Source organism: Salvia miltiorrhiza, chromosome 2, assembly GCF_028751815.1.
Source record: "Salvia miltiorrhiza cultivar Shanhuang (shh) chromosome 2, IMPLAD_Smil_shh, whole genome shotgun sequence".
Lineage (NCBI taxonomy): Eukaryota > Viridiplantae > Streptophyta > Magnoliopsida > Lamiales > Lamiaceae > Salvia > Salvia miltiorrhiza.
In genome coordinates this window covers 22,227,994-22,254,181 of record NC_080388.1, presented here as the reverse complement: position 1 = coordinate 22,254,181, position 26,188 = coordinate 22,227,994, and the positions used below count along the sequence as shown (strand labels likewise).

At 38.4% G+C, this 26,188-nt stretch overlaps 4 protein-coding genes across 4 annotated transcripts; 1 reads left to right on the top strand and 3 right to left on the bottom strand.

The window, feature by feature from the left end:
• Positions 1–444: 444 nt before the first annotated feature.
• LOC131008138 (uncharacterized) lies at positions 445–924 on the bottom strand. The gene has a single exon (XM_057935032.1). The coding sequence runs from the start codon at positions 922–924 to the stop codon at positions 445–447; it is 480 nt and encodes a 159-aa protein (XP_057791015.1).
• A 3,921-nt stretch (positions 925–4,845) lies between these two features.
• LOC131011584 (uncharacterized) lies at positions 4,846–8,807 on the top strand. Its single transcript, XM_057939356.1, has 7 exons — positions 4,846–5,404; positions 6,004–6,144; positions 6,240–6,605; positions 7,245–7,490; positions 7,862–7,954; positions 8,156–8,356; positions 8,464–8,807. The coding sequence occupies exons 1-7, from the start codon at positions 5,075–5,077 to the stop codon at positions 8,677–8,679; spliced, it is 1,593 nt and encodes a 530-aa protein (XP_057795339.1). The 5' UTR covers positions 4,846–5,074; the 3' UTR covers positions 8,680–8,807.
• Positions 8,808–11,833: 3,026 nt separating this feature from the next.
• LOC131011582 (protein FATTY ACID EXPORT 5-like) lies at positions 11,834–15,213 on the bottom strand. Its single transcript, XM_057939355.1, has 3 exons — positions 14,654–15,213; positions 13,626–13,713; positions 11,834–12,170 (listed from the first exon to the last, which is right to left on the bottom strand). Exons 1-3 carry the CDS (start codon positions 14,850–14,852, stop codon positions 12,098–12,100), a joined length of 360 nt encoding a protein of 119 aa, XP_057795338.1. The 5' UTR covers positions 14,853–15,213; the 3' UTR covers positions 11,834–12,097.
• Positions 15,214–16,348: 1,135 nt separating this feature from the next.
• On the bottom strand, positions 16,349–19,608 carry LOC131011581 (purple acid phosphatase 18). Its single transcript, XM_057939354.1, has 5 exons — positions 19,047–19,608; positions 17,637–18,305; positions 17,210–17,398; positions 17,044–17,132; positions 16,349–16,702 (listed from the first exon to the last, which is right to left on the bottom strand). Exons 1-5 carry the CDS (start codon positions 19,188–19,190, stop codon positions 16,477–16,479), a joined length of 1,317 nt encoding a protein of 438 aa, XP_057795337.1. The 5' UTR covers positions 19,191–19,608; the 3' UTR covers positions 16,349–16,476.
• Between the last annotated feature and the right edge of the window lie 6,580 nt (positions 19,609–26,188).

Below are 26,188 nucleotides of genomic sequence, written 5' to 3'. Positions count from 1 at the left end.
CAACGCCAACTCTTGCTCGTGCGTGAGCTCGGCAGATATGATCACGGGCTTTTCCGCCTCTCCTTCCAAGTATACATACTTGAGGTTCTTGGGGAGCTCCTTGAGTTCCAACGTCAGCTTACTCTTCGTGGCATAGTCAATTACCACGGCCTCATCGATGGGGAGCTTAGCCTTGCGGGCCCGCTCTCTTTCTTCGGCTTCATGGGCAAACTCCTCCATGTCCGCGGACCCTGCAAAAACCTCAACAACTTCTTGCTCCTGCACAAAGAACATCTCGGCCAAGCCATCAATAGCATCAATATAAGAACATTCATTAGTGAGTGAAGATGATGGCATGGCTCGATTATGATGCACAGAGAAAGACACTGACTCTCCTAACACAGTCATTTTAATGGTGCCATTTTTAACATCTATCAATGTGTTAGTAGTTGCCATGAATGGTCTTCATAGCAATAGAGTATGTTCTTTGCCATTTTCATGTACCTCTCCTATCTCCAAGACAACAAAATCAACAGGTACAATCAAACCACCCACTCTAACAAGAATATCCTCAACTACCCCATGAGGATACCTCACCGACCTATCGGCTAATTGCAAACACATACGAGTGGGTTTCAAGTTTCCTAACTCTAATTGCTTGAAAATAGAGTAAGGCATTAAATTGATTCCAGCCCCCAAATCTAACATTCCCGAGGCCTCCTTACCATTTCCCAAAGCAATATTAATCACAAAACTACCTGGGTCTCGTTGCTTGGTCGGTAAGGGCTGTTGCATTATGGAGTTTGCAACCTCCGACACCAAAATCTTCTCGTTGTCCTCGAACCTCCTCTTCTTGGAGGCCAACTCTTTGAAAAACTTCAAGTAAGCTGGGACATTCCTGATCACATCTAGCAAAGGTAAGTTCACATTCACCTTTGCCAACATGTTGTAGAAATCAGTGAATTGGTGGTCCAGCTTTTCATTCTTCAACCGGCCTGGGTAAGGGACCGGTGGCTTATATGGCCTAGCAGCTTTGTGGAGTTTCACTTCGGACTCCTTCTCCGTCTTCTCCTCTCTTTACTGCAGTGGCTCCTTTGCCTGCTCCTCCATGCGGGCTTCCTTGGGTGGTTCTTCCACAGGGGCTTCTACTTGATTGTTCACCACCTTCCCACTGCGTAAGACAGTCACTGCTTGAGCTTGGTGAGGCTGCAATCCTTGACCATGTAATTTCCCCGGTTGTTGCTGTTGTTGCATCTGGTTCAAGGTCCCAGAGAGCTGCCCCACGGTTGTCTCAAGACGCTTGATTGTGGCAGACTGCAACTCCATGCTCTGTTTGGTCATCTCCATAAAGGATTGCATAGTGTCCTCGAGAGACGGCTTTTGCGGTTGAGCTTGCTTTTGAAACTGTTGGGGGGCATTCGGGTATTGATGCTGCTGCTGAAAATTCCCTTGTTGCATTGGGAACTGTTGATACTACTGGGGTTGTTGTTGCTGATATGCCTGAGGGTAAGCCTGCTGCTGAAGAAAGGGGAACTGCTGTTGAGGTGGGTAGAACTGCTGCTGGTTCTGATACCCAAATTGCTGAGGAGGTCGGCGGAACTGATTGCCTTGGTTTGATCCTGACCCTTGGCCAGGAGCTTGATTCCTCCATCTAGAATTTTGCTGAGTTCTCCAACCCGAGTTAGAGCTTTGTTGCCCTTGATTGAACATGGGCCTCTGTTCAAATTGAGGCCTCCCCGGGTAGCCCTGAGCAGCATAGACTTCTGCCTCCCCTTCAGGTGTGAATTCCCCCATTCGATGGCACTCGTTGGTTCCATGGCCAAAATCGCCACATATGCCGCAACCTTCTGCTGGTGGTGCTTGAACGGGTGGAGTCTCCACCTGGTTCATTCTTAGGTGCTGAACTTGCCTCATCAAGTCTGCTACCTGCTTCTGAAGCTCATTGTTGGGGGCTAGTGCATTGGCTTCAACCCTCCTTCCTCTGACTGATTTTTGTTGAGAACTCGCGGCGAGTGTGTTGAAAATCTCCTTGAGCTCATTAGCTGTCTTCCGGGCAATGTTGCCCCCTGCTGTACTGTCCACCATAAACTGTGCCGTCTGATCCGTCATAGAAGAATTGCATCAACATGACGGGTGCTAACTGGTGCTGTGGGCACTGGCGGAGGAGCTCTTGGAATCTCTCCCAAGCCTCGTGGAGAGGCTCGTCAGCTCCTTGTATGAAGTTCATTATTTGGGTCCTAATCTCCCGTGTCTTGTGATTAGGGTAGTACTTGAGCATGAACTTCTCGCATGCCTCTCCCCATGTGGTGATGGAGTTTGGCGGCAGGGACAGTAACCACGTCCTAGCCCGGTCCTTGAGTGCATAAGGTAAGCACTTGAGTCTCAACTGATCATCGGTGAGTTCCAGCAGTGGGAAAGTCTGCACTTGAGTGCAGAAGTCATGGATGAACTGCAAGGCATCCTCACTTGGCAACCCATGAAAGAGCGGAAGCAGGTTTGAATCGTTGGGCTTCAGATTATAATTTCGGACTGCCGTGGGAAGCACTATCGCCGAAGTGCTAGTGTTCCCAATAACTGGCCTGGAAAAGTCGCCCATGTATTGTATATTCTGCTCCGCCATGGCTTCGTGGTCAGGGTTGGGACGAACTTCTTCCTCTCCTTCAGAATGCACTGAAAGTGTATCCTCAACGGATTCCAGAATGGGGTTGGAAGCGATTCTCTCTTCACAGTCTTCCTCTCGAAACTGTGATTCCACAAGGTTCCTCGAACTGGACTCGAACTCCTCCTCCAGGCTTGCAAGAACCTCACGAGGTCGATGTATGTTGTCGTAGTAAGGTGCAAGCTTTCTCTTCAAGCTTCTGTGTCCTTGCATACACAACACGAACAAACAAATCAAACGCACCGGAGGGAGAAAATAACCGAGTTTAAAGAAAGAAACAAAATAAACACTGAAAACAAATGCAACACAATCAAATGCCTAAAGCCTTCCCCGGCAACGGCTCCAAAATTTGACTCATCCAAAACACCTAGCGGATGGACTCGAATTTTTACGAGGTCGTTCTAGGGCAGTAAGGTGACTCAAGTCGTCTCACACGGAAGGCTTAGCAGGGCTCTAATTGTGTTACTCACAAGAAACTGAATGAAAACCTAAACACTCTAATCGGGTAGTTGGGTCTGGCACTATCTCGCTCTCTAATCACCAAGACATAATCGGAAGAAAGCAATAAACATTAACTATGCAGTAGATATGTAGTAACTAAAAACGTAGAAATTAAACATTAAACATTAAACCTATCGAACTAGGGTTATAATCTAGTACGCTAAACCGAACGAACATAAACCCGTAAACAACGAATAATCACTACCCAGGCATGAAGATAAGATCAAACATCAAATTCAAAATCAAAACGAACTTTAATTATTATCTAGAAGGATTTCTTAACAAACAATCAAAGAGCATTCGCAGCGATCAACAACGAACAACCAAATACTTAAATTATCAACGATCATCCACGTTATGGAAAATAATCTAAGATCTATCAATCATCAAAAGCATAAACAAATACTGAGACAAACCAAATGATTCAAATAAACTAAAGAGAATCAAATGAGTTCTTACAAAACGTACGATCCAAGTAAACTAATCCGATGGAATGTAAATTGACATAAACGGTGATCCAATGAATCCAAGAGCTATTGTTGATGTTTTGAATCTCTAAAAACCAAGGAAAAAGTGTGGAAATCGCCTTAGAGGCTGTTGGGGTCGAGAATAGGGTGAAAACCCTAAAAATGGGCTTTTAAACGGCAAAAACGTAACTACCGAAAACGCCAGGGACGGCAGCCGCCGTGGGACGGCGCCGCCGTGTACTGCCTTCGCTGATCTTCCACGGAAATGCACGGCGCGCGCCGTGGGGCCGCGGCCGGCGTCTTGACGGCGGCCGCCGTGAGCTTGACTCCAAAAACTGCTCCCAACGATGCCAAAATGCTCAGCAACTCCCGATTCCTGCACACGACAGTAGCATACCCAAATAGTCATCGAGCACGTGAAAAATAGAGCAAAAAGATACGGAACATGCTTGAATGCATAGTAGAAGAACACGCAAATACCACCCAAAAACGAGGTAAACATCTTGGCCGGGACGGAGGGAGTAAAATTTTCGGAATAAATAATCATATAAACCTCAAATATATGATTTACATAATTTTCATAACTAAATAACCAAAAAATAAGGGGAAAAAAAACCAAAAACTATGAAACAAAAAGGCGAAAAAACATGAAACAAAAAGAAACGTAAAAATAGGAAGCACAAACAAAGGAACAAATAGGAAACAAAAAGGACGAAAAATACAATAAAATAACTAAGGATAATTTAGTAAATACAAACATCACAAAAAAACCGCCCCATTTGGCCTACATGATAAAAAACCGATTTTTACCGGGTATACAGGTGTCCATTTATCACTATCCTTATTATTATTATTATGGGTAATTGTCCCTAAATACATAAATTTTCACATATTTCTGGAATTGCACACCATCTTTAGATTCTGCCCCACAATACATAAATTTTGAGATTCTTCTGTTTTTTCCTATGGCACCGGAAATCACTAAATGGAGAGATGACGTGGCTGCCGGAAAACACACGTGGATTCGCCGGTGACACGTGGATGCGCAGCTCTGCTCTGCTCTGCCCTTATGCACTGCTCTTCTTTAGTGGTTTTCGGCAGCCACGTCATCTCTCCATTTAGTGGTTTCGGGTGCCATGGGAAAAAATAGAAGAATCTCAAAATTTATGTATTGTGGAGTAGAATTTAAAGATGGTGCGCAATTCCAAAAATACGTGAAAATTTATGTATTTAGGGGCAATTATCCCTTATTATTATTATAAATGAATCGAGTCTAGTGGGACAGTTGCGCATAACAGAATTTACATTTGCAGAAGGTTTCTTCAAACATCATCAACCTCCCACCGCTATAAAATACTATGAATTGAAAACTCCAAAACCCGAAATAATCCCAGAAAAGGGATTGTTCAATATTTATCTAACAAGATTCTACCGACCCCAATCCCATTCTCTTCCACGATTCCTAGCCATGAAGAAGATCACCACAACCCATCACGTAATTCTGCTTTTCTCGGCGATTTTCACCGTTTCCGGCATCCAAACGCTCTCAGTTGAAGCATTGCAAGCGCCGTTTCGCCCCACCGACATATTGCCCCTGCTTCCGCGGCAGGTTTCACGGCCTATTCTGAACGTCCTCAACAACGCCGCCGACCTGCTGCCGTCTTTCGTGGGAGCCGCCACCTCCGACAACGCTTCCGACTTGCAATGGAGAGGAGCTTGCTTTTACGACTCCACCGCTTGGTTAGAGTTCCACAACAGTAGCGCCACCCGATTTGGGGGCGGTACTCTTCACATGAAGGTGATTTCTGTCTCGGAAATTCTTTATTTGTAGTTTCTGGTGATTGAGACGTTTAGGATTTAAATTTGAGCATTCTCTGCAGAGCTTGCTGTCAATGTATTCCATTTGATGCTCTGAAGTTGGTAGGCAGTTTTCCTTTCTAAAAGTGATAGCAAAATCGAGGAATTTTCTTTTCAAGTGTTTTTCCTGAAGTTTTGAATTGTTAGATGCAGTCTGGCGTAGTCTGTTAGATTGTATGGGATCATAAGCCCAAATTCTATCGTTTTAGGCCTTTTTTGCCCTTTTCATCTTTTAGTTTATTTTTGTAATTATTTTTCTTTTAGGATTTTGATTCTCTTTTGAAGAAGGGATCGTTTTAAGGTCTGTGAATGCTTGTTTTGATGTTTTGTGAGTCGAGCTTTCCTCTTATTATATTGAATTTTCAATAAATTTCGTTTTTGATTGAAGAGGGTTTGTCTTCATCATATGGCATTATTGCACGTTGTGTCATGTGGTGAGGTATGAAATGGAAGTATTTTGGATATTTGGAATAAGAGAGTGATGCTATCTGTAGTGTAAGATGTTGATTTTGCTCAGCCGAATCAATTTTCTGTGTCCAGTTGAACGAAGCGCATAGCTGGACATGTATGGATCTCTACGTGTTTGCAACTCCATTTCGTGTAACATGGGATTACTACATGATGTCTCGTGAGCATACTATCGAATTCAAAGAGTGGGAATCCGAAGCTGAATTTGAATATGTGAGTTGAATCTCTTATAATTAACCTGGCTTGCATATTTTGCAGCAAGATTTTTTCCATATCAATTGTGACTAAAGTACCTCTGTGACAATTAGGTTAAAAATAGGGGGGTTTCGATTTTTCTGATGCAAGCAGGAATGCTAGGAACTCTTCAGGCTCTGTGGGAGGTGTTCCCTTTGTTCACGAATACTGAATGGGGTGAAAACTCTAACATAGCATTTCTTAAAAAGCACATGGGTGCTTCCTTTGAGGAACGTCCCCAACCGTGGGTCACCAACATCACCGTTGATGAGATACAATCCGGTGATTTCCTTGCAATATCCAAAATTCGAGGGCGATGGGGTGGTTTTGAGACTTTAGAGAAGTGGGTGACTGGAGCTTATGCTGGTCACTCAGCTGTGTGCTTAAGAGACTCCGAAGGGAAGCTGTGGGTTGCAGAATCAGGCCATGAAAATGAAAAGGTGATAGATCATCCCATTAATTTTGTTTATTTCTCTTCTATTTATTTATTTAACTGTATCCTTTTGGGTTGATCTGAACAATTGTTATTTCACCTGGCTCTTAGTAATCATGTTCTCTTGAAATGATCTTCATATCTTTTAAAGTTTAAGAAGTCCCGCGTTTGAATCGAATCTTTTTGCTGTTAATATTAGCTGTCGATAAGCATAAATATCTTGTAAGATATAATATAGATAGTCTGTTGCAATCGTAATATGATAACCAAGCAATGAAAGTGCTCACCAGAGGTAGATCTGTCCTGATATTTATGCTACTTCTTACCTTTTCGGGATGTCCTAATATAACGCCCCATTCGCTAAATTGACAAGTAGATTGTCTCACTTGACGTAATGATACAACTTCATTAACTATTAACTTAACAATTTTTAAAGGCAAAAGTCACTTTTTCACCCTCTTCTGTACATCCAGTCACAACCAATTAAGAAATAGTCAAAAAATCTGGTGCATGTCTCTGTAGGTAAAGCAGTGTTTGTAATCTATATCTGGTTTAATGATACACACATTAACATGTTCATTACAAAAGTTGCAATTATTGTGGATTGCATGCATGAATACCATTTTGATTTTAGGCTTTTTTCTAGGGAGAAGATGTAATTGCTATTTTACCATGGGATGAATGGTGGGAGTTTGAGTTAACAAAGGACGAGTCCAATCCACACATAGCATTGCTCCCTTTGGATCCTGAAATCCGGGCCATGTTTGATGGAAATGCTGCATGGAAGTATGCTAAAAGCATGTCGGGGAGACCGTATGGTTACCATAACCTGATATTTAGCTGGATCGACACTATCAGCGATAACTATCCAGCACCTCTGGATGCTCATCTGGTACTGCATTTTTGTTTATTGTTTTTAAGAGTTAATTAATCTAAAACTGTGTCTCTTCTCCTGTTATGGGTCTGCCATGTTCATTGCTGTAGCTTGTTGTTTGTATCAGTATTTCTATCATGCTGCAAGCACGCATTCTGCGATTCAGCCGTAGTTTTACCTTTTTGCAAAATTCTTGGAATAAAACATAACTGGTGCACTAGTTTGCAAGTTTGCGTTCAATTTCTGAAATTGGTGATCTTATTTTTATTTTATTTTTTTTGAAACCGAAATTGGTGATCTTATTGTTACATGTATGGATGAGTTCGATATGTGACCACAACGCTTTTTGGTTTCCTTTTCTGCCATTTTAATTTGTGGGCCATTTCCAGGTCGCTTCTGTTATGACTGTTTGGACCCAAATGCAGCCTGCCTATGCTGGTAACATGTGGAACGAAGCATTGAACAAACGACTTGGAACTCAGGTTTCATTTACTGTCTCATTGATCTAATAGACTAATACTTACCAGGATTTTCATAAACATGTGATTGTTAATTATAGCCTCGTAAGAATTTTCATAGAATTCGAGCATCCACAACATAGACTATGATTCATGAAATGCGAGATGATCCTCATTATTTCTACCAGTGTCTCCTTGTTGAGATTTTAATTTGTAATCCTGCAGAACTTTAGTCTCGGTGAAGTTCTTGTGGAAGTGGAGAAGCGGGGATCATCGTTCGGTGAACTGTTGGCTATCCCTGAGCAAGATAATTGGGTGTATGCGGATGGGAAGTCGACATCGTGCGTGGCTTTTGTGTTTGAGTTGTACAAGGAAGCAGGGCTGTTTGGCAAACTTGCAAGCTCTACTCAGGTCACTGAGTTCACGGTGAGTACGCCAAACGTCACTTCTGTTTCGTCTTCATTTCCTCGGGAAAGTGAATTTCCAAGATTTGGTGTATCTGAATCCCAATTATTGTGAAAAAAAAAATTCAGATCAAGGATGCCTACTCTCTCAAGTTCTTCGAAAACAATGCAAGCCGCCTGCCAACGTGGTGCAACGACGGGGACTCCGTGAAACTTCCCTTCTGCCAAATTAAAGGGAAATATCGGATGGAACTACCTGGATACAACACCATGGATCCCTATCCCCATATGAATGAAAGGTGTCCTTCCTTGCCACCTAACTATTACAGATCCTCCGGATGCTGATGCATCGTCGTGTTTTCAGCACTACTTTGTGTAGGTTGTGTGTTCAACAACATTCTGTATAATTACTCTCTATGTATATACCAGTGAATTTACACGAGAAATAGAAGAGTAATATGAAGATTCAGAAATTCTTGAGCAGGTTCAATGTTTGTTATTGCTATCTGGTTTTGCACATTACTTACTACTAAGAGGGAAAATTCCATGAGATATGATCCCTTTCCAAATTGTAGGCAAATACTTGCACGTAAATAAGGAGAAGGTGTAAAGTGATTTAAAGTGGTAGGATTTATATTTTGTTATGAGTTAAATTTTGTCATTTATGAAAACAAGCTACTTATAGTGAAACAGTCCAAAATAAAATACAAGTCACTTTTAATTGGATGGAGAAAGTATAATATAAGTGGACATTAAAAAGACTAATAATATGTTTGTGTGTATTGGTCTAGTGGATCAAAGATTTCAGTTTCATTTTCCCTTTTAAAATACTCCCTCCATCCATGAAGCATGACTTAGTTCTTTTCGGCACGGAAATTAAAAAATTGGTATTTTGTGTATTAATTGTGATAAGTGAAAAAGTAAAAAGGTGAATTAAAAGGTACATTTTTTTGTCATTTTTAGAAACAGGTCAAGTTTCGTGAAACAAACCAAAAAAGAAACTGTGTCATGCTTCGTGGGACAGTGAGTATTTGTAACTTTTTCCCTACTAAACAAACTAATCATACTTTATGATTTGATCTTTGGTTCGCGTGTATCTTAAGTTTCTAAAATGGGCCGACCTTCTGAAAAATGCAAATAATGAAAAAATGAAATTGGCATGGGAAGGAAATTCTATAATGTTGAGCATTTTTTGTTCTTTTTTATTTTCTTATGGGTTCCAAAGTAGAAGTAGAGGTGGTCAAAAAAACCGGAACCGGGAACCGAACCGGAAAACCAGACCGTCCGGGACGGTTCTGGAACCGAAACCGTGATACACGGTTCCAAATCGGAACCGAAACCGTGCTCGGCCGGTTCGGTTACGGTTCCGATTTCTCAAACCACCGGTTCTCGGTTCCGAACCGGAACCGGAACCGGAACCGGGAACCGGGAACCGGGTTGGAACCGTGCCAGAACCGCCTTGGAACCGTGAACCGAAGGTTCCACGGTTAGAACCGAAAACTGTGGAACCGTGCCTAGAACCGCCTTTTAATTTTAGTTATTTGGTCAAATAATTATTGTCGTAAGAAAAAATAACAATTGATAAGAATAAATGTAATATTTTTAGAAAAGATGAAATAATTGGAAAAAAAGAAAAAAATATAAAAAATGTGAAAATAAAAAATTAACGAAAAAATAAAGAAAATAAAGAAAATCATTTACTAAAATAAAATAAAGAAAATATTTGGTCAAATAATTATTGTCGTAAGAAAATCCTTTACTAAAGGTAATCTATAAAAAATATTACTACAATTTTTCATATTGATAGTTATTTTTTATCATAATAATAATTGCTTTGAAAATAATTGCTTCGTGGAGTACCCCATATCCACCATCGAAGGCGATACCACCGATGCGAGCGAGTCATCTCAATGCACCGAAGGTGAAGACTTCGACGACGACTTCGACTTCGACATGTAGAAGACTTCATGATTATGCGGTGTCACCAAAGGTAAGACGAAGGTAAGAGAACTACGTGGACTTTGATTCCTTCGGGATACGTAGGCAACTCAATTATAACTTAAATGTTATAATTAAGCTCAAGTTCTATTTCTTTTATTTCTTTTTTTCCCCAATTAAAAGTTGTAAACTAAATTGCCTTAATTTTATTTTAGCATTCAAATGTTGTAATTTGTAAATTTTATTTACAAGAGTTGTAAGGTATAACTTTGAATTATAAGTTCAATTTAGAAAATAATGTATATGAACTTTATATTTTCTTGTGTCATTTATTTTATTAAAGCAAATTTCATTAAATTTTACACAACAATACATAAAATAATAAAAATTACATTAAAAAAAAATGGACGGTTCTAACGGTTCGAACCGGAACCGGCGGTTCGGAACCGGGACCGGAACCGCCGGTTCACGGTTCGGAACCGAAACCGTGAGGGTTATTTTTCGGTTCGGTTCCGGTTCCAGTTTTTGGAACCGGGAACCGGCGGTTCCGGTTCCGGTTCGAACCGGGAACCGAACCGTGGCCACCTCTAAGTAGAAGATGAGAGAAGCAAGGAACTCAACATTTTTGAAAGTCGTGATTTGTTTGAAGATTTAATAAAAGGTGAAATGTCATGATTTTTTTTGTTTTCATTTTTTCAAGATCTGACTATTTTTAATCAATGGCTGCTATATTTGTAAGTTTTAGCATTTATTTGGAGGGCTGCTCTATTTACAAGTTTGTTGCATTGTTGCCTAATTAGGTAGAGATTAGCTCACAGAGAAAGAAAAGGTAGAGATTCATTTCGTCAAACGTAAGCAACTTCAACTGATCAATACATGCCAATTTTAAGTTGATTCCTCTTCTTTTTACATTTTGCCTTTCCATTGCTCGCAAAATTCTATATTCATATATCCATATCAATAAGGAAGCATTTAGGATTTTAAGGGTTTGACCGAATCGAATACTTCCTAGTTAAAGGTTGGACCCGAATTCAATTTATCAAACACATCCTATTTCAATTAATCAACTACACAATCATTAAAAATAGTACTTCATTTCACTGCAAAATCTTCCATTTCCTACATCCCAAAGTTCATCAAGCATATGTCTTTTAAGTCATAAAGATTAAAGGTTCGACTTTCGAGTAACCTTGCGTGCGTGAGTTTGTTTGTGTGTACGTATGAGAAACAAAAAACAAAAAACAAAAAAGTTATATTAAAGTTGAATAAAAATGATCACTCCAAAACCGTGAGGGGCATCAACTTTGCATGATTGATTATATGCATGATCGAGAAGTTTTATCTTCAAGACTGAGATTTCTCCAATCCCACATTTTCCATGTGATAAGAATCAAGTAAAACTACCTTGAATGATAGAAATAATCAAGGGTTTTAGAATATCCCAAACTTTCAATCCATCAAAGTAAACAAGGGTACTTTACTATTTTTATCTATCAATGTTAATCCTTCAAAATAAACGCCCCCTGGTAGTATTGTGCGAAATAGATCGTGATAAAGAGAGTTAAAAACAAAGACACTTATTCTGATAAACACTTGACATACTAGAAGAAAATGAAGTAATAAGACATGTCGGCTAATCTTTGAGCACTATCAAATCATACATCATACATTCAAAAACATAAACAAAAACACACGAAGGAGAAAAAAAGAAAAAAGAAAAAGGGAGATGAAACATAATTTGTTAAGGTCTAGGGAATAAGCTGAAGTGGTGAACAATACCTTTGTGCGTATAACTCTAATCGGTATGCAGCATGTGTTTTGCCAATTACTCGATCTTTGGTGGAATATGATTTCCACCAGTCGCGATCTTGTACAGGTAAAATACAGCCATGACAACGCTGCACATCACACAACACGCATCAACGCGTCTATAACATTAAAATGACAGCAAACTCAATGAAACAAAAAAGGCAACCCTCTTCACCTACTGACGATTCGTATCAGCCAATTATTATGAGATTTTATCCTAGCTTTCGTGTTTCACCAATAGAGTTCTATATATGCATGCTAAATAAGTACAAGTCAACCAGTTATGAGATCCAAATACAAAGTCGGTGAGATTTTTATTTCACTCATCAATTCTTCGACGCCCATCATCCTCATCCAAGATCTTTCAGAAAATGAAAAAGTATTCCAACTGATGGCACAATAGGTCGAAGAATGAGTAGAAACTAGTATTTAGCTATTTTATTCTCTCCGAATCTTCAGGTGTGAGCTAATTCAATCCATTTTCTTCTAGATAATGTTTGAGGTAATCAATTCCGTTTTAAAGACAACTCAGCTATCAGTTTTTTTATAAGCGGTGAGATTACGTGAAGAAGAAGAAGAAGAAAAACACAAGGATTCCACCTACTTTCCTAGGTTGAAAATATACGAAATGATAGACTTGATATAACCAAAGGTTGAAATTCCTATCATTAAAAGGAAACTGGCAACCATGCCATACCGTCATTGAAGAAAATGGTGTAAGTACTATGCTTATACTAGGATTATCTAAATTAATTCTCCCAATCCAATTTCTTTTTCTTTTTTCCATTGATTACATTCTAGACGCTTAAGGTAGGGTGGCAGCATTTAGACATAAGGATGGTATATAGGAGAGATAAGAAGAAGAGATAGTCAGGTAATTGGAGAGGATGTAGGGACAGCATGTAGATATTCACACAGTCACTTATTTCTTTGAATATCATTTTATTCTAATATTAAAAGATGAAAAGCGTGAGTAATTCTATTCTGTAAGTCCAATTTTGCGATCGATATATTTCTCATGTAAGGAACAAAGCCAACATTAGCATTTAGAGTGCAGATAAGACTACTCGTTCTATATGAACAATAACAAACAAACTTTTTACATCAAGATTAGTAAGGGATGAATGGATAAACTCAATACTTTAATTCATATTTCTATTCGAGGAGGCAAAGAAACCTTAACTGAGCTTACTAAAGTTACGAATGATGGATGTGGAGTTCATTTCAACAAGAATATCAATGTAGAATAACTTTTTGCTTTTATGTTTTATTAAATGCCTAAAGTAGGGAAGAAACAATGCCACAGAAATAACTCTGAGCACAACGGTGAATGTTTTAAGCAAGTGACCTATAACAAGTACACAGCCAACCAATATCTTAGTTAAAGATTTCAGCAAGATACAACAGTCATAAGGAGTCGGCCTTCCATGAATACATGTAGTTTCGGTAAACTCACACTCGATGCAACAAGTTAAGAATGCATTCATTCTGGAACATTTTGATCATGAAGTACCACAGTGCAGAATGTCTCAACTGTTTCTTACCTGATCCCAGCAACGATACCAGCTGGCATGATTTTTTGGGTTTGCATGTAACGTTGACCCATGATAAATGATAGCATAGCAGCAATAGCTGTTAGAGAGTAGAGACAATGTCAAGCCAATAAAATAGTCATCCATATGGGGGAAAATAGTAATTATTAGAAAAGGATGACAAAAACTCTCTGTGTACGAAAATAACAAATGGTAATTACAGCATAAATTGCATAACCGATGAGGATCATCTAAAGTTTGATACATTGTAACTGAAAAAAGCAATCAGAGAAGTGGTATAAAAAAGTGGCATGCCATAATGTTCGACAACAATTATGAGTGATTTATTCTATGAAGTTGAGAAGTTAACATTTGAAGGAATCCAAAGTATTGAAATCACTATGATAAATCAGCATCTTTTGGAGAAACCTATAGCCTTCTATACAGACAGTAGAACAGAAACGACCATGAACACGTGTTTACTCTTCCTAGGCTCATCCATACAGACTATTCTTCCATCTTTCTTAGAGATCCATTCTGATTTACAAGATAACAACTGCAGATTACTTTCCATTACAATGCATTAACATGAAAGTTTAAGTCTTGTGATGCAACATCATCTCTTGATCCAGATATAAATAATTCCAATCCCAATTAAATCCACTTATAGAAGGACTGCATCTTGCTAAAAATGGCAGGACTACATCAAAGGGATATATGAGTAAAATAATGAGGATAGTGAATTTGATTTAACAGCAGTAAAATAAATTTATCTTGAAAAATCATACACGAAAGTCAGTCTCTCAATTCATAAAATCTCTAGCTTGCCCATCCTATCTCTAAAAAAAGGTAAATATCAAAACAAGCCCTATTATCTCACTGAAGAAAATGCAACCAACACACCAAACATTAAACCTTTTCACACAGATCCAAATTAAGACGTCAACAAAAGAATTAAATTCTTAAACACGAAAAGGGCATAGACAACTGCTCATCAAATTTATGATAGCATTCACAGTGAGCAACAAAATGAGGCATACCCGTTTCAAGAATCAAAGCAAAGTAGGAATTTTTGCGCTTGTGAAATGCTTGCAGGCTGAGATAACCGGCAAGGACGAGCAGCAATCCGGTGCCGGCGCCGCCGCCAAGCGAGGCGATGCTGCCTTTCTTGACGTAGCCAATCACGCCGCCGCACACCAATAGCAGCCCATATGGGATCGTGAAACAGAAATCATGCATTTTTAGAGCTGGGTCCTGAAAAAGATTGGATTTTTATTCTGGGAAATCAAGGAAACGATTCAGCGGTGAAGAAATGAGGGGTTTTTCTGTGGAGAATTTTATTGAGGAAATGTTCAAGAGAGGCGCGTGGTGAAGTTGATCAGGTGAGAGCTACCAACTCCGTTGACTGTGTATAATTTTTTATTTTGTTTTAATATTTTTTCAAGGTCGACGAATTTGTTGCCGTTTCCGATTTGGGGAAAATCAGGATTGTTGTGGTGAATTCGACGCCACCATTTTCAGACTTTTCTGAGTAATTTTACCTTCCAGAACTAGTTAAAAGTGCTTCACCGAAAAAGAAAAAGTAATCGAGCAACCTGGTGACTCATGATTGGATGTCCATAATTTAAAACTAAAATTATATTCCGTCCCTCAAATATTTTCTTTTTTTTTTATCCGTTCCCATAATATTTTTTTAGCCTATTTTTGAAATAACTTCACAATATTTACTTTTTGTCAGACTAATTTTTCATACATCAAATAAATAATTAATTTTTATTACAACTCATATCATTCTCTCTTATAAATATATTTGAAAGACCGAAGAAAATAATACTTTCTCCATCCCATAAAACATGATCCAATTATTTTCGGCACCAGAATTAAGAAATTGATATTTTTTGTCATTTTTAAAAACAGGTCAAATTTCATGAAACTCCAAAAAAGAAATTGGGCATGTAGGACGGTGGGAGTAATTATATCAGATCAAAGATCAAATTTACCGACTCTATCCTCAAGAGTATTCTATATTTCTATCAAAACCAACTGACAGCATATTCAATATCTAAAACACAGTAAGAGGTGTTAATCTTGTAAAAGTCATCATTCCACAAATAAAGTAATAAAAATTCTTGAGTGGACTATGACTTTATGATGCGTTTTCTAGAAATAGGGATTTATTAATATCAACAATAATGAAGTTACCATACATTTTCTCTCTCAAAAAAAATAAATAAATAAGAAGTTACCATTCATTAAATCTTAATATCATTATACAATACTTATCTTGTCCTATATTTAATATTATTTTATTTTTCTTTGATGTATCAATTTTATATGTCCCCAATGGGACACCAAGCGGTATAACCTTCTGTGTGTGAACAATGAGGTCCCGAATTTAAACCCCACTGCTCCCTCTCTCCAACTCCCCCAAGTAAAAAAAAAAGATGTATCAATTTTATACTAAAGTGTCCGGTATTATGTTTCGGCTTCATTAATCAAATAGTATAAGTGTATTATAAATATTATCAACTTTTAACTTTATTTCAAAGTTTTAGTGTTTTTTTTAAAAGGGTCATCATAGTTTATTACTATGATGAACTCGAACTCTTTATTTGTTAGTGATAAACTCAAACTCTTGACCTACTAATTGAAGAGAAAGTATCTTTCCAAGATGTTGGAATTCATTCTTGTTTTTTTCGAAGGAAGGGAATTCATCTTTGCCAAAATAGAAACCCTGATTAAAAAACACACAATTTTACTTCAGTAGAGATAGAGATGATATTTAATGAGATACACATAGAAGGTTAAAATTCATATATATACATACTAGTATGAGAATTGGGCATCAAAGTATTTGCAAGGCCTATGGCTCCAGCAGCATTTTCCTCAACTCATGATCACCCTTCTTCTCACTGAGACAGCCTGAGCCGGGTAGCGAAGTCAGCCACACTTGATCCGATCTCACTGCTTCGTCGTCATCATTCCTGTGCCAACTCCAATACGCATGGCTTGCGTTCACTATCCTCAGCTCGCCATGACCAAAGCTTGCTTCACGGAAAATGGACCACTCCGGTTGGGGATCCATGTACCTGACACAAAGCAAGACGACGTCTCACAAGAATTAGCAGGGGAAGAGATCAATCCAGTGTTTCACAATACTACTTTTGTGTGTCCTTTTACATTTGAGAAGGCTGTATAATGACGGGGATGAAGATGTAGTCGAAACCAAACAAGGCAACCGCACGTATACAACTAGCATCAGATTGTTGGACTAAACCACAATATGCAGTCTATATTTAATTCTAATTATGTATAGTTTGGGACATTTTCAGTAAAATGTCAATAGTTGGGGTATTAAACAGTAATTTTCTCGATGATTTTCTTCCTCAAGTAGATGTTATGACATAAATATTACTAGGCGAAAACTTACTTGTTTGCTAAACCTTCCCTGTTTCCACCATCACCAATTGTAATGTGGACAGCGCCGCAAGGATCCGATCTACCATTATACACACGGCTCTGTTGCGATAGCCAACACAATATATCACTACTCAGAAAGCAACAATAAATAAACAAGATTTACAGTGTGAACTTACGGTACGTTCATAGGCATGTACATGGCCAGCCAGCACCAGATCCACACCAGCAGCATGAAGCAACCGTTCCATGGCTGCCTTCATGTCATCGCCTTCACATTGATGAGCCTCATTACTGTTATACCACGGGACGTGAAATAGCACAAGAAGCCACGGTGTCCTTTTCCTGTCTACCTTCGAAAGGTCAGCCTGCAGAAACAACAATGAACGAAGAAATCACTAACAACTTCTCGAGGTAAGTAATCATACACTGATATTACAAAAGCCATGTCTCATTAGTAGCTTTCACTTCACCCTTCAATTGCTTAATAATCCATTTATGAGGTAAGCATGGTTTTCATTAACGGTAGCTTCTTTTCCTACTACAAACGATAAAACTGATTACATACACTATTGTATACATGAATAGAAGCCACTCTCGACTAACCTTCAGCCAAGAATATTGTTCAGAGTACTTGTCATAGTCTGTATAGGAGCCAAGCATGACGACATGAACTCCAGCCACTTCAAACGAATAAAACAGGTTCGAAGTGGATTCACTCTCTTGATAGGGCATTTTCCATCTCGAGTTATATGACTTGAAACTATCCTCCAACATTGGTATGTACTCCTTTTCGTGGTTTCCCTGAGTCACCATCCACGGTCTTGCACTAGCAAGCGGCTGCACCAGCTCCCCAAACGTGTCCCACCAGTGCTGCAAGTAATCAGCATACGAAAGATCTCCAGGAAGCATATGCACATCGTATTTGCACTGGTCTATGTGATCCAGAGTCGACTTGGTCCACTCAGTCTGACCCAAATCACCAGCCACAGCAAAAGTGATCGGGAACCGGGATGGCGGAGTCTTGAGCTGAAACTCCGGACCTTCTCCTCCACACCGGTAGTAATACAGAGTGTTGTGTTCCAACGGACCAATGACCGTGTGGTGTATCTTTCCGGAGCTATAGAGAAAATAACTATAGCTAGTGCTCTCTCCTTGAGAGGTGAAGCTATAGTTATTTGAAGATGTTCCATACTCAACCATGGAAGGAGAATGCTTAGAGTTAGTGACCCACGAAACACGCATGTGCTTCTCCCCGGCTAAGGAGATGTGAACCTACTTGAGCCATTTGCAATAAAAGCGTTAGGAAATAAAGCACAAGGCAATTACATAGCTAGAAAAACACGAAAATTGGTCACACAGAAATTAGGGATCTTTCACCATTCGTTTCGGATACAATCACATGAAATACGATGGCTGTTTATAATGGAAAAGAGATAGCCCTAATCCAGATCTAATCAGGATTCTACCAAAACTGACAAAAAATCCCCTCACTTATGAAGATGGATAGTGGCTGGCTTCCACGGTGTCTACTTTCAGGCTCCATAACTCAACAAAAAGATGATCTCTAGCCATAAATACTGCGCGTTTAATACAAAATCTGCTCTCCCAGATAACTTTTAATAAGTAAAGTGAATCAGTTATAACAAGAACAGATCAGAGCAAGAAAAATGCAATCTTGCCTGTGATTTCTCATTGCCATCCAATTAAAAAAGGAAAAAACGCTATTTGTGTGACAATAGAGAGCAATAGCAGTCTACATAGATAGCAGCCGCCATTCTTTAAATTTAAAGAACCTAATCTCTTAATCACAAAGACAACACATTCCTACAAAACAATCAGATAAATGCTCCCTTATTTCTAACACTAATTAGATGAAATAATCCGAGTATAAATTATCCACAAACCCATTTCTTCCCCAAAAATATGGGAACCCAAAATATAAAAAAAATAAAAAATAAATAAATAAAAAAACCCTTGTTTGTTGAAAATTGAGCTTATGGAGTAGAAATGAACCTGTTGGGGCTCGGAAGAGCGCTTCTTGCTCCATGGAAATGAGAGAGTTGCGCGTGGCGGAGGCCTAACGTAATCGGCAGTAGCAGAGGCGGAGGCGGCGGCGTCACATAGTAGCATAATCAAGAAAACTACATTCAATTCCATGACGGAATTATCCCTGTGAATTTGTGATGATCTCCACTCCAGTCACGAGGGTTCTGTTAATCTTAAACTAAAATAATTTGGCTTAGTGTAGAATTTTCTGACCACTCGGAAGCCGACACGAGTCGGAGGTGTTACACAAATTGTTTTCACTGCTCTTTTTTAAAGGGAATTGTTTTCACATTTGAAAAAGACAACATAATAAAACAAGTGAGATACATCGCTTGCTCACCCTCTACCAATTTGTTAGTTTTTCAAGAAAAAGTTTCAGATGTCATGCATTATTATCTATACAGACATATTTACATCTTAATTTGCTTTTAAAACTTTATCTTCGGATTAAGTTTTTTAATCGAGATTTAACCCCAAACAGACTTTTTTTTTTTTTTTGAGGCAACCCAAACAGACCTTTTAGATTGCCTACAACTTTGGGATTTCGATTGCCCAATGCCCACTAGTTTGGTTATACTAACAGTTTTGGGAAGCTACCGGCTTTCAATCCAAATTTTGACAACTTTTTTCAAAGTATAAATATCACGCAAACCAAAATATTCACGTTTTTCTACAAATGTTATGTATATTTGACAGTGGAAAATGAATAGTTGATAAATTAATTTTATTTTCAATTTCAAGACGAATCACTTTTTTGGTATCAAAAAATTTTGTTGCCAACATAAATTTTACGTGAAAGTTCTGGCCAAATGAAACATTGATGTGGAAATTACAAAAAGGATAATAATATGATCTATCTAAAAAATACCCCCATTTTTTATACTCATTGAAACTTTTTACTCTTAAATCGAGTATTAATTTATTTTTCATGCATGCTCAACCATTAATGCTCGAGTCGCATTGACATATAAAGTCGAACAAAGTTCATTATTTAAATAGAATGGAATAATGTCTTCAATGGGACATCAAGCGGTGCGACCTCCTGTGTGTGAACAGTGAGGTTCCGAGTTCAAACTCCGCTGCTCCTTCTCCCCAACTCCCCCAAGTAAAAAAAAAATGGAATAATGAAATGAAGTTTCAATCTATTAAATACAACTCCCCCAATGCGACATAACTATGGAACAACATTTAGTGCATTTAGAGAAGTTTTTTCAGATTATGACATGAAATAAATTTAATTCCTAAATTTACTATAGACCAATAATGTTTTAAACAAAACATACAAATTATATAAAAACAAACTTATAATCCATAAGTTAAATTTCATGTGTCGACAAGAATGTTACTAACATTGTAACCAACAAACTGCGGAATATTAAAATGACACCATAAATACTTTGTGCAGATTTGTCTAACATGATAAATCTGCGGTTGTCTTAATGACGGTAAATCACTATGATGAAAACATTACATTTTACAACATAGGCTACTGCTACTATATTCTGGCCTTATAGATTTCAAATTTATCCTTGATTGAATACACATCTATAACTAATCTAAGTGTAGATCAATCAATAATCATAACAAGAATGAGAACATCTTTACAGACATAAATCTGCTTAAGTTATTCTCTAACAAATCATGATTACTCTAAGAATAATCAAATAAGACTACCTACACTTGTGTTGTTCCTACTTCACAAATTCCACAATCTGTTCGAACTCACATAGGTAGGCAGAATGATGAATTTGGATGAGTTCTTAAATTTGCAGCAAGGATTCTGAATCTCTAAATGCATAACCTCGTAAAAGAGATTTTCTCAGGTATTTATAGGCATTCCACCGGTCTTCATGGAGGTTTAGTTGCATTGAGTGGAGATAACTTCATTTGGTAGTTATCATCATTATCTCCATAACCGTCAATGCCCACTCTCTTGAAAAACTGGTCCTCCCCTTTATTGTATAGCCTATAGAAACGATATGTATACAAGTACAAAATACAAAAGAAGATAAAACTAATTAAATAGGAAGTGATTAATCCGCATGGATAAAGTAACGATTTTCATGTTTGTTAGTTAACCATTAACTAACAAACAAGTAACACACCAACTAACACACTGACATCATTTGTTGGTAGCATTCCAACTAAAACAATTAGAATTGATAACCTTAACAATCTCCTCCTTAATCGTTTCATCTTCCTGAACAGAGAAAAAAAAAAAAAAAAACATATGATATGAATGACCATATGAAAGAGTTTTGATAAAGAATATCTAAAAATACACTTGTGTTAGCAAGAAACAAAATATAACTAGAACAACAATGAGCATACACATTGTCTTCAAACCTTATCTATCAACAAACATACCATTGTTTGTAACAAAAGAAACCGAAGACGATTAACGATGATCTTCATAATTCAGTTCACATATCTCCCCCTGAATATGATAGCTCTCCCCTGAATCTTTTGAAGATCGGTCAAAGGCCAAGATCTTCTATTATGATTTTTGGAAAAATCATCAATACATATTGATGAAACATTTATCAACGCCTAAGTTATTATCAACTACAAATCATTATCTTATAACCTGAATTGCTGGAATCTTCTATCGATTGAAGAACTCTTGGCAAACTTAAGTAAAAGGCAGAGAAAATGGTTTCTTATATTCAATATCGCGTAACCCTTACAAATGATATGACTCGAGTATTTATAGGAGATACATCCGGAGGGGTAAAATGGAGATTTAACTCGACTCACGTACTCTACATGCACGGACGAAGGTCGTATTCTTGAATAGATGTCGCCTCATGTCAGTATCCAACGCTGTAAAGCTCAATATCCGGTAGTCGGTCATGACTGCGCCGTAAGACTCAATATCTTCTCTTGTTGTTTCTGCACTAACTTTCTTCTTTGGTAAACCTTGACGAATACTTTTCTTTTCACACGTAGGTATTATTGATTTGAGATTTCTAGCACTCTCATGGTTCCTACACGGTCAAAATTACTATAATAACAATAATCATTAATTGAAATTAGAATAAATCATTTAGTTAATTGTTTTGCGCTGATGTAGGAAATACTCCTCATCACATATTATGTCACACACATTTAAAATTTTAAGCAAATACAATTATAAGCATAAATAATAAAAGATCATGCATGGTCAGACACGACCATGTCAAAAGCAGACAGACAAAAGATAACATCCAAAATAATCAAAAGACAAAGACAAAAAAAATAGTTTGAACAAACTCTGCAGTCGTAAATTGTTCATGTCACCAGACAGACAAAAAAAATTAATACCCATCCCCATCTCCCAAACCCATAAACCTCACTCCCCCGCACTTTTTCTCCCCCTTTTTGGTTTATGTTGGTTTGCTAAAAAAATTAATACCCATCCCCATCTCCCAAACCCATAAACCTCACTCCCCCCGCACTTCTATGCATATCTTTTGTGGGTGTATTTGTTTGAAATTTTTGTTGCAACACTTTTATAAGCAATTGAGACGTGATATTTCTGGTAGATGCTAGAGGGAGTGTTGTCATTATGATTGTCTACGATCTTATCTTGATGTATGAATTGTGAAGTTGATTATTTGTTGAAACTTTCAATAGCTCTGAGTCTCTACTCCTCTGGTTGTCGACTATGAGCAATGGAAAACCACGTGAGAAAACTTTGGAATGCCTCCAAAAGGCTTGAATCTCACGAATTTGACTCATCTATTAGAAATCTAAGAATAACTTCCTTTAAGGAGATTAGAAAAATGGTAGAAAAATGTTGAAAGCATAAGGTATTGATTATAAAGGCGATCATATTAGGGAATTCACCTCTAGAGAAGAATTGGGTCTAATCGAATCATTTTGCATTATGATTGTCTTGCTCTTTAAAATTTCAAGTATTATTCACCTTTTGGGAGATATGTGTTGTTGAAAACTTGGTTGATTTGTTGAATGTTTGGTTGGAATGAGCATTTTTGAACCTTTTCTTCGTTGAATTCATATGGATTTTGCTTGAGGACAAGCAAAAGGCTAAGTGTGTGTGGGGGGAGGTTGTTTTATGCTTAATTGTTCTTATTTGGGGTGATTACTTGCTATATCATTGATGCACATTTGACTTGATTTGGGAGTATTTGTTGATCTGTTGAACTTATTTTGTAGGGGGTTGAGGAGAATGTGGAAAGTGCAATGAAATGGAGAAACAAAGAGAAGAAAGATGGAAAAGGCCGAAAGATGACCCCCCGCCCAGCGGCCGCGCCATTCTCTCCTCGTCGCTCACTCCAGCAGACATACATCCCCGCAGCTGCTGGCAAGCCAGCGACCGCGCCTTCTTCTCGCTAACTCGCTCCCGCTGCCACATGGACCCAGCGACCGCTGGAAATCCAGTGGCCGCTCATTTTTTGTGTCTCTTCTCCGCACTTGCTGCTTCTGTGTCTTGCCAGCCCGCAACCGCTCACTTGCCCGTGGTCGTTGGCTGGTTAACAACTGCGCCCCGCGCTCGCTTCTCTCGCCACTGTTGTGCTGCCATGTGTTCCAGCGACCGCGCTTTTGTGCGCAGTCGTTCACTTCTCGAGAATTAAGTAAAAAAAAGGTCGTGTTTCTACTTCGATCGCGTATTCCAAGATTTAAAATAGCCAAAGTTCGATTATTCTAGGGCACACTTGTTAACCACGATCTGTCTGTAATAGCCCGGCTCCAGAGTTGACGGCTGTCCCGACAGACCAACAGAGTCTTTTCTAACGTGTTTTGTCCTCACTCGCACGCTCCCCGAGAAACTTCCCAGGAGGTCACCCATCCTGGAATTGCTCCAAGCCAAGCACGCTTAACCTTGGAGTTTCTTCCACGTGGGCACCAGAAAAGAAGATGCATCTTGTTGATATGAGTAGCACCTATCAAATCATTTAAGCTCTCCTCGAATATGCAGTCCCATACCTGCATATTCTCAGAATCTCTCTCGTTCGGGTGTGTTACGGTTCATCCCTGCGTCCCTCCGCTTGGAAGTCTTAATCGGAGTCGCTCCTTGTCCATGCCTCTTTTGCACCGGCGATCACTCCGCACTTCGTCCCCAGGCGTCACACTGCCACCACAAACAACCTAGTTTTTTTTCTTTTCAATTTTCTTCAAAGTTTTCAGCCATTGAATACTGTAAGGATTGAGAAGATTTTCAGCTTTATTTCGTTACACGTGATTTCATCTGCATTTTATTTATCTGGTATTTTCATTTCTTATGTTTTGTCTTGAATTAGTATTTGCGTTATTGTTATTTTGCCCTATTATCATTGTTCTTGATTCTGAAGTTATTTTTGCTTGTTGATTTATTTCCATGGTATTTATCTTTTATTTTAGATTTTTTATTTATCTAGGGTTGTTGAATGTTGATTGAATTATTTTCATGATCTGTTCTATGCTTTCATTTGTTGGTAATTTGGTATTTAATTTCTATCCGGTTAATTACGTATGTCTAAGCAGAGTGAGACTGTCAAACCTAACTATTGTTTAGAGTGTTTAGGATTTACTGCTTTCTCTGTGTGACATAATTAGTCGCCCTGCTTAGCCTTTTTTAGAGTCCGACTTGGGTTAGCTTATTCCACTGCAATTGACCTCGTATGATTGTGAGTCAATTCACTAGGTGTTTTGAATTGAGTCAACACTCACATCATACCATCCACAAACAAACAGATAGCCAGAATAAGGGGTTAATAAATGTTTAGAAACATATCTACGTTGCATGTGTAGTTCTAGTCCTAAGAAGTGGTCGAGTTGGTTAGCTCTTGTTGAGTTCTGGTACAACACATAATTCCACTCGTCTCTAACATTAAATTATTGACTCCATTTGAGGCTCTATATATAAACCTACCATGTTAGCACTAGCCTCTTTTGTTTAACCACAGTTCATTTGAGTGGAAGCTATTGTCACCGAGAAGGTTGAGATTCAAGCACAACTTAAACAGCTTCTGCAAAAAGGCTCAAGATAGAATGAAAGCAGCTGCTGGTAAGAGAAAACAACATCGAGAGTTTAAGGAGTTAGATTGGGTTTATCTGAAGCTTAAACCCTACAAGCAACGTTCACCGAAGGTGCACAAAGATTGGAAGCTTTGACCGGGTTACGTAGGTCCTTTTTAGGTTATGCGCAAAATTGGAAAGGTTGCCAACGAGCTTAGCTTGCCACCTTCGACTAAGATTCACCCTGTGTTTCATGTGAGTCTACTCATGCGTAGCATCCATGGCGACGTCTCTGTCACTCCAATGTTACTAGATTTTGATGAAGAAGATTCCCTTATGTTACAGCCGGTCAAGGTCTTAGCAAGGAGAATCTTAAAAAAGCATAATAGTGCAAGTGCCCAAGTTCTTGTTCAGTGAAAGCTACATGGGACAAGTCACGTGCAAGGGGTATTTGCCATGAAATATCAACATATGGTGCATTTGCATGTAATGTATACTTGGTATATTAGGAGGAATTCACTATAGAGGGAGGTTTCTAGGGTTGTCACATATCTTGACGTCTTTAGCAAGTTAGTTACAGGTGAGGCTGATTACAAACTACAAAGAGAAAGCTCTTAGGTGGAGATGTAAGTTTGGAGTCATATCCTCCGTTTTTATTTCGTTTTCAATAATATTCTTCTCTTCTTAGCTCCTATATGTCTCCTTTCTTTTAGCTCCAAATTGGGGTTAGCCACCAAGAATTGACGATTGATCAAGAAATCCAACGCTATTTTTCGCCCTTGGTTACTAAAACTATTAACCCATTAAAAATAACATTTGTTTTTCAAAAACCAGCATTTCCAGTCGTTTCTTCAATTAGACAAAACTCTGTTACATTTTGTAACACCGCTCAACGCTTGATTCTAACATACTTTTTCATTATTGAATTTGTTTACCTAATTCACTCGTGTGTTTTAACTTTTGCACACATTAACATCAATTTCTGGTAAAATAAAAAATTCTCCCTACGAACTCTAAATCATCCTCTTAAAAACTAAGGACGTGTAATTAGACAAACGAAATCAAGCACAAGAAATCAAAGGCACAGCTTGTAAATATGACAAACAAAGCAGATCAATCCAACATTTAGGAATTAACTCATATGTAGACAAATTCAGGGGTCGATAATC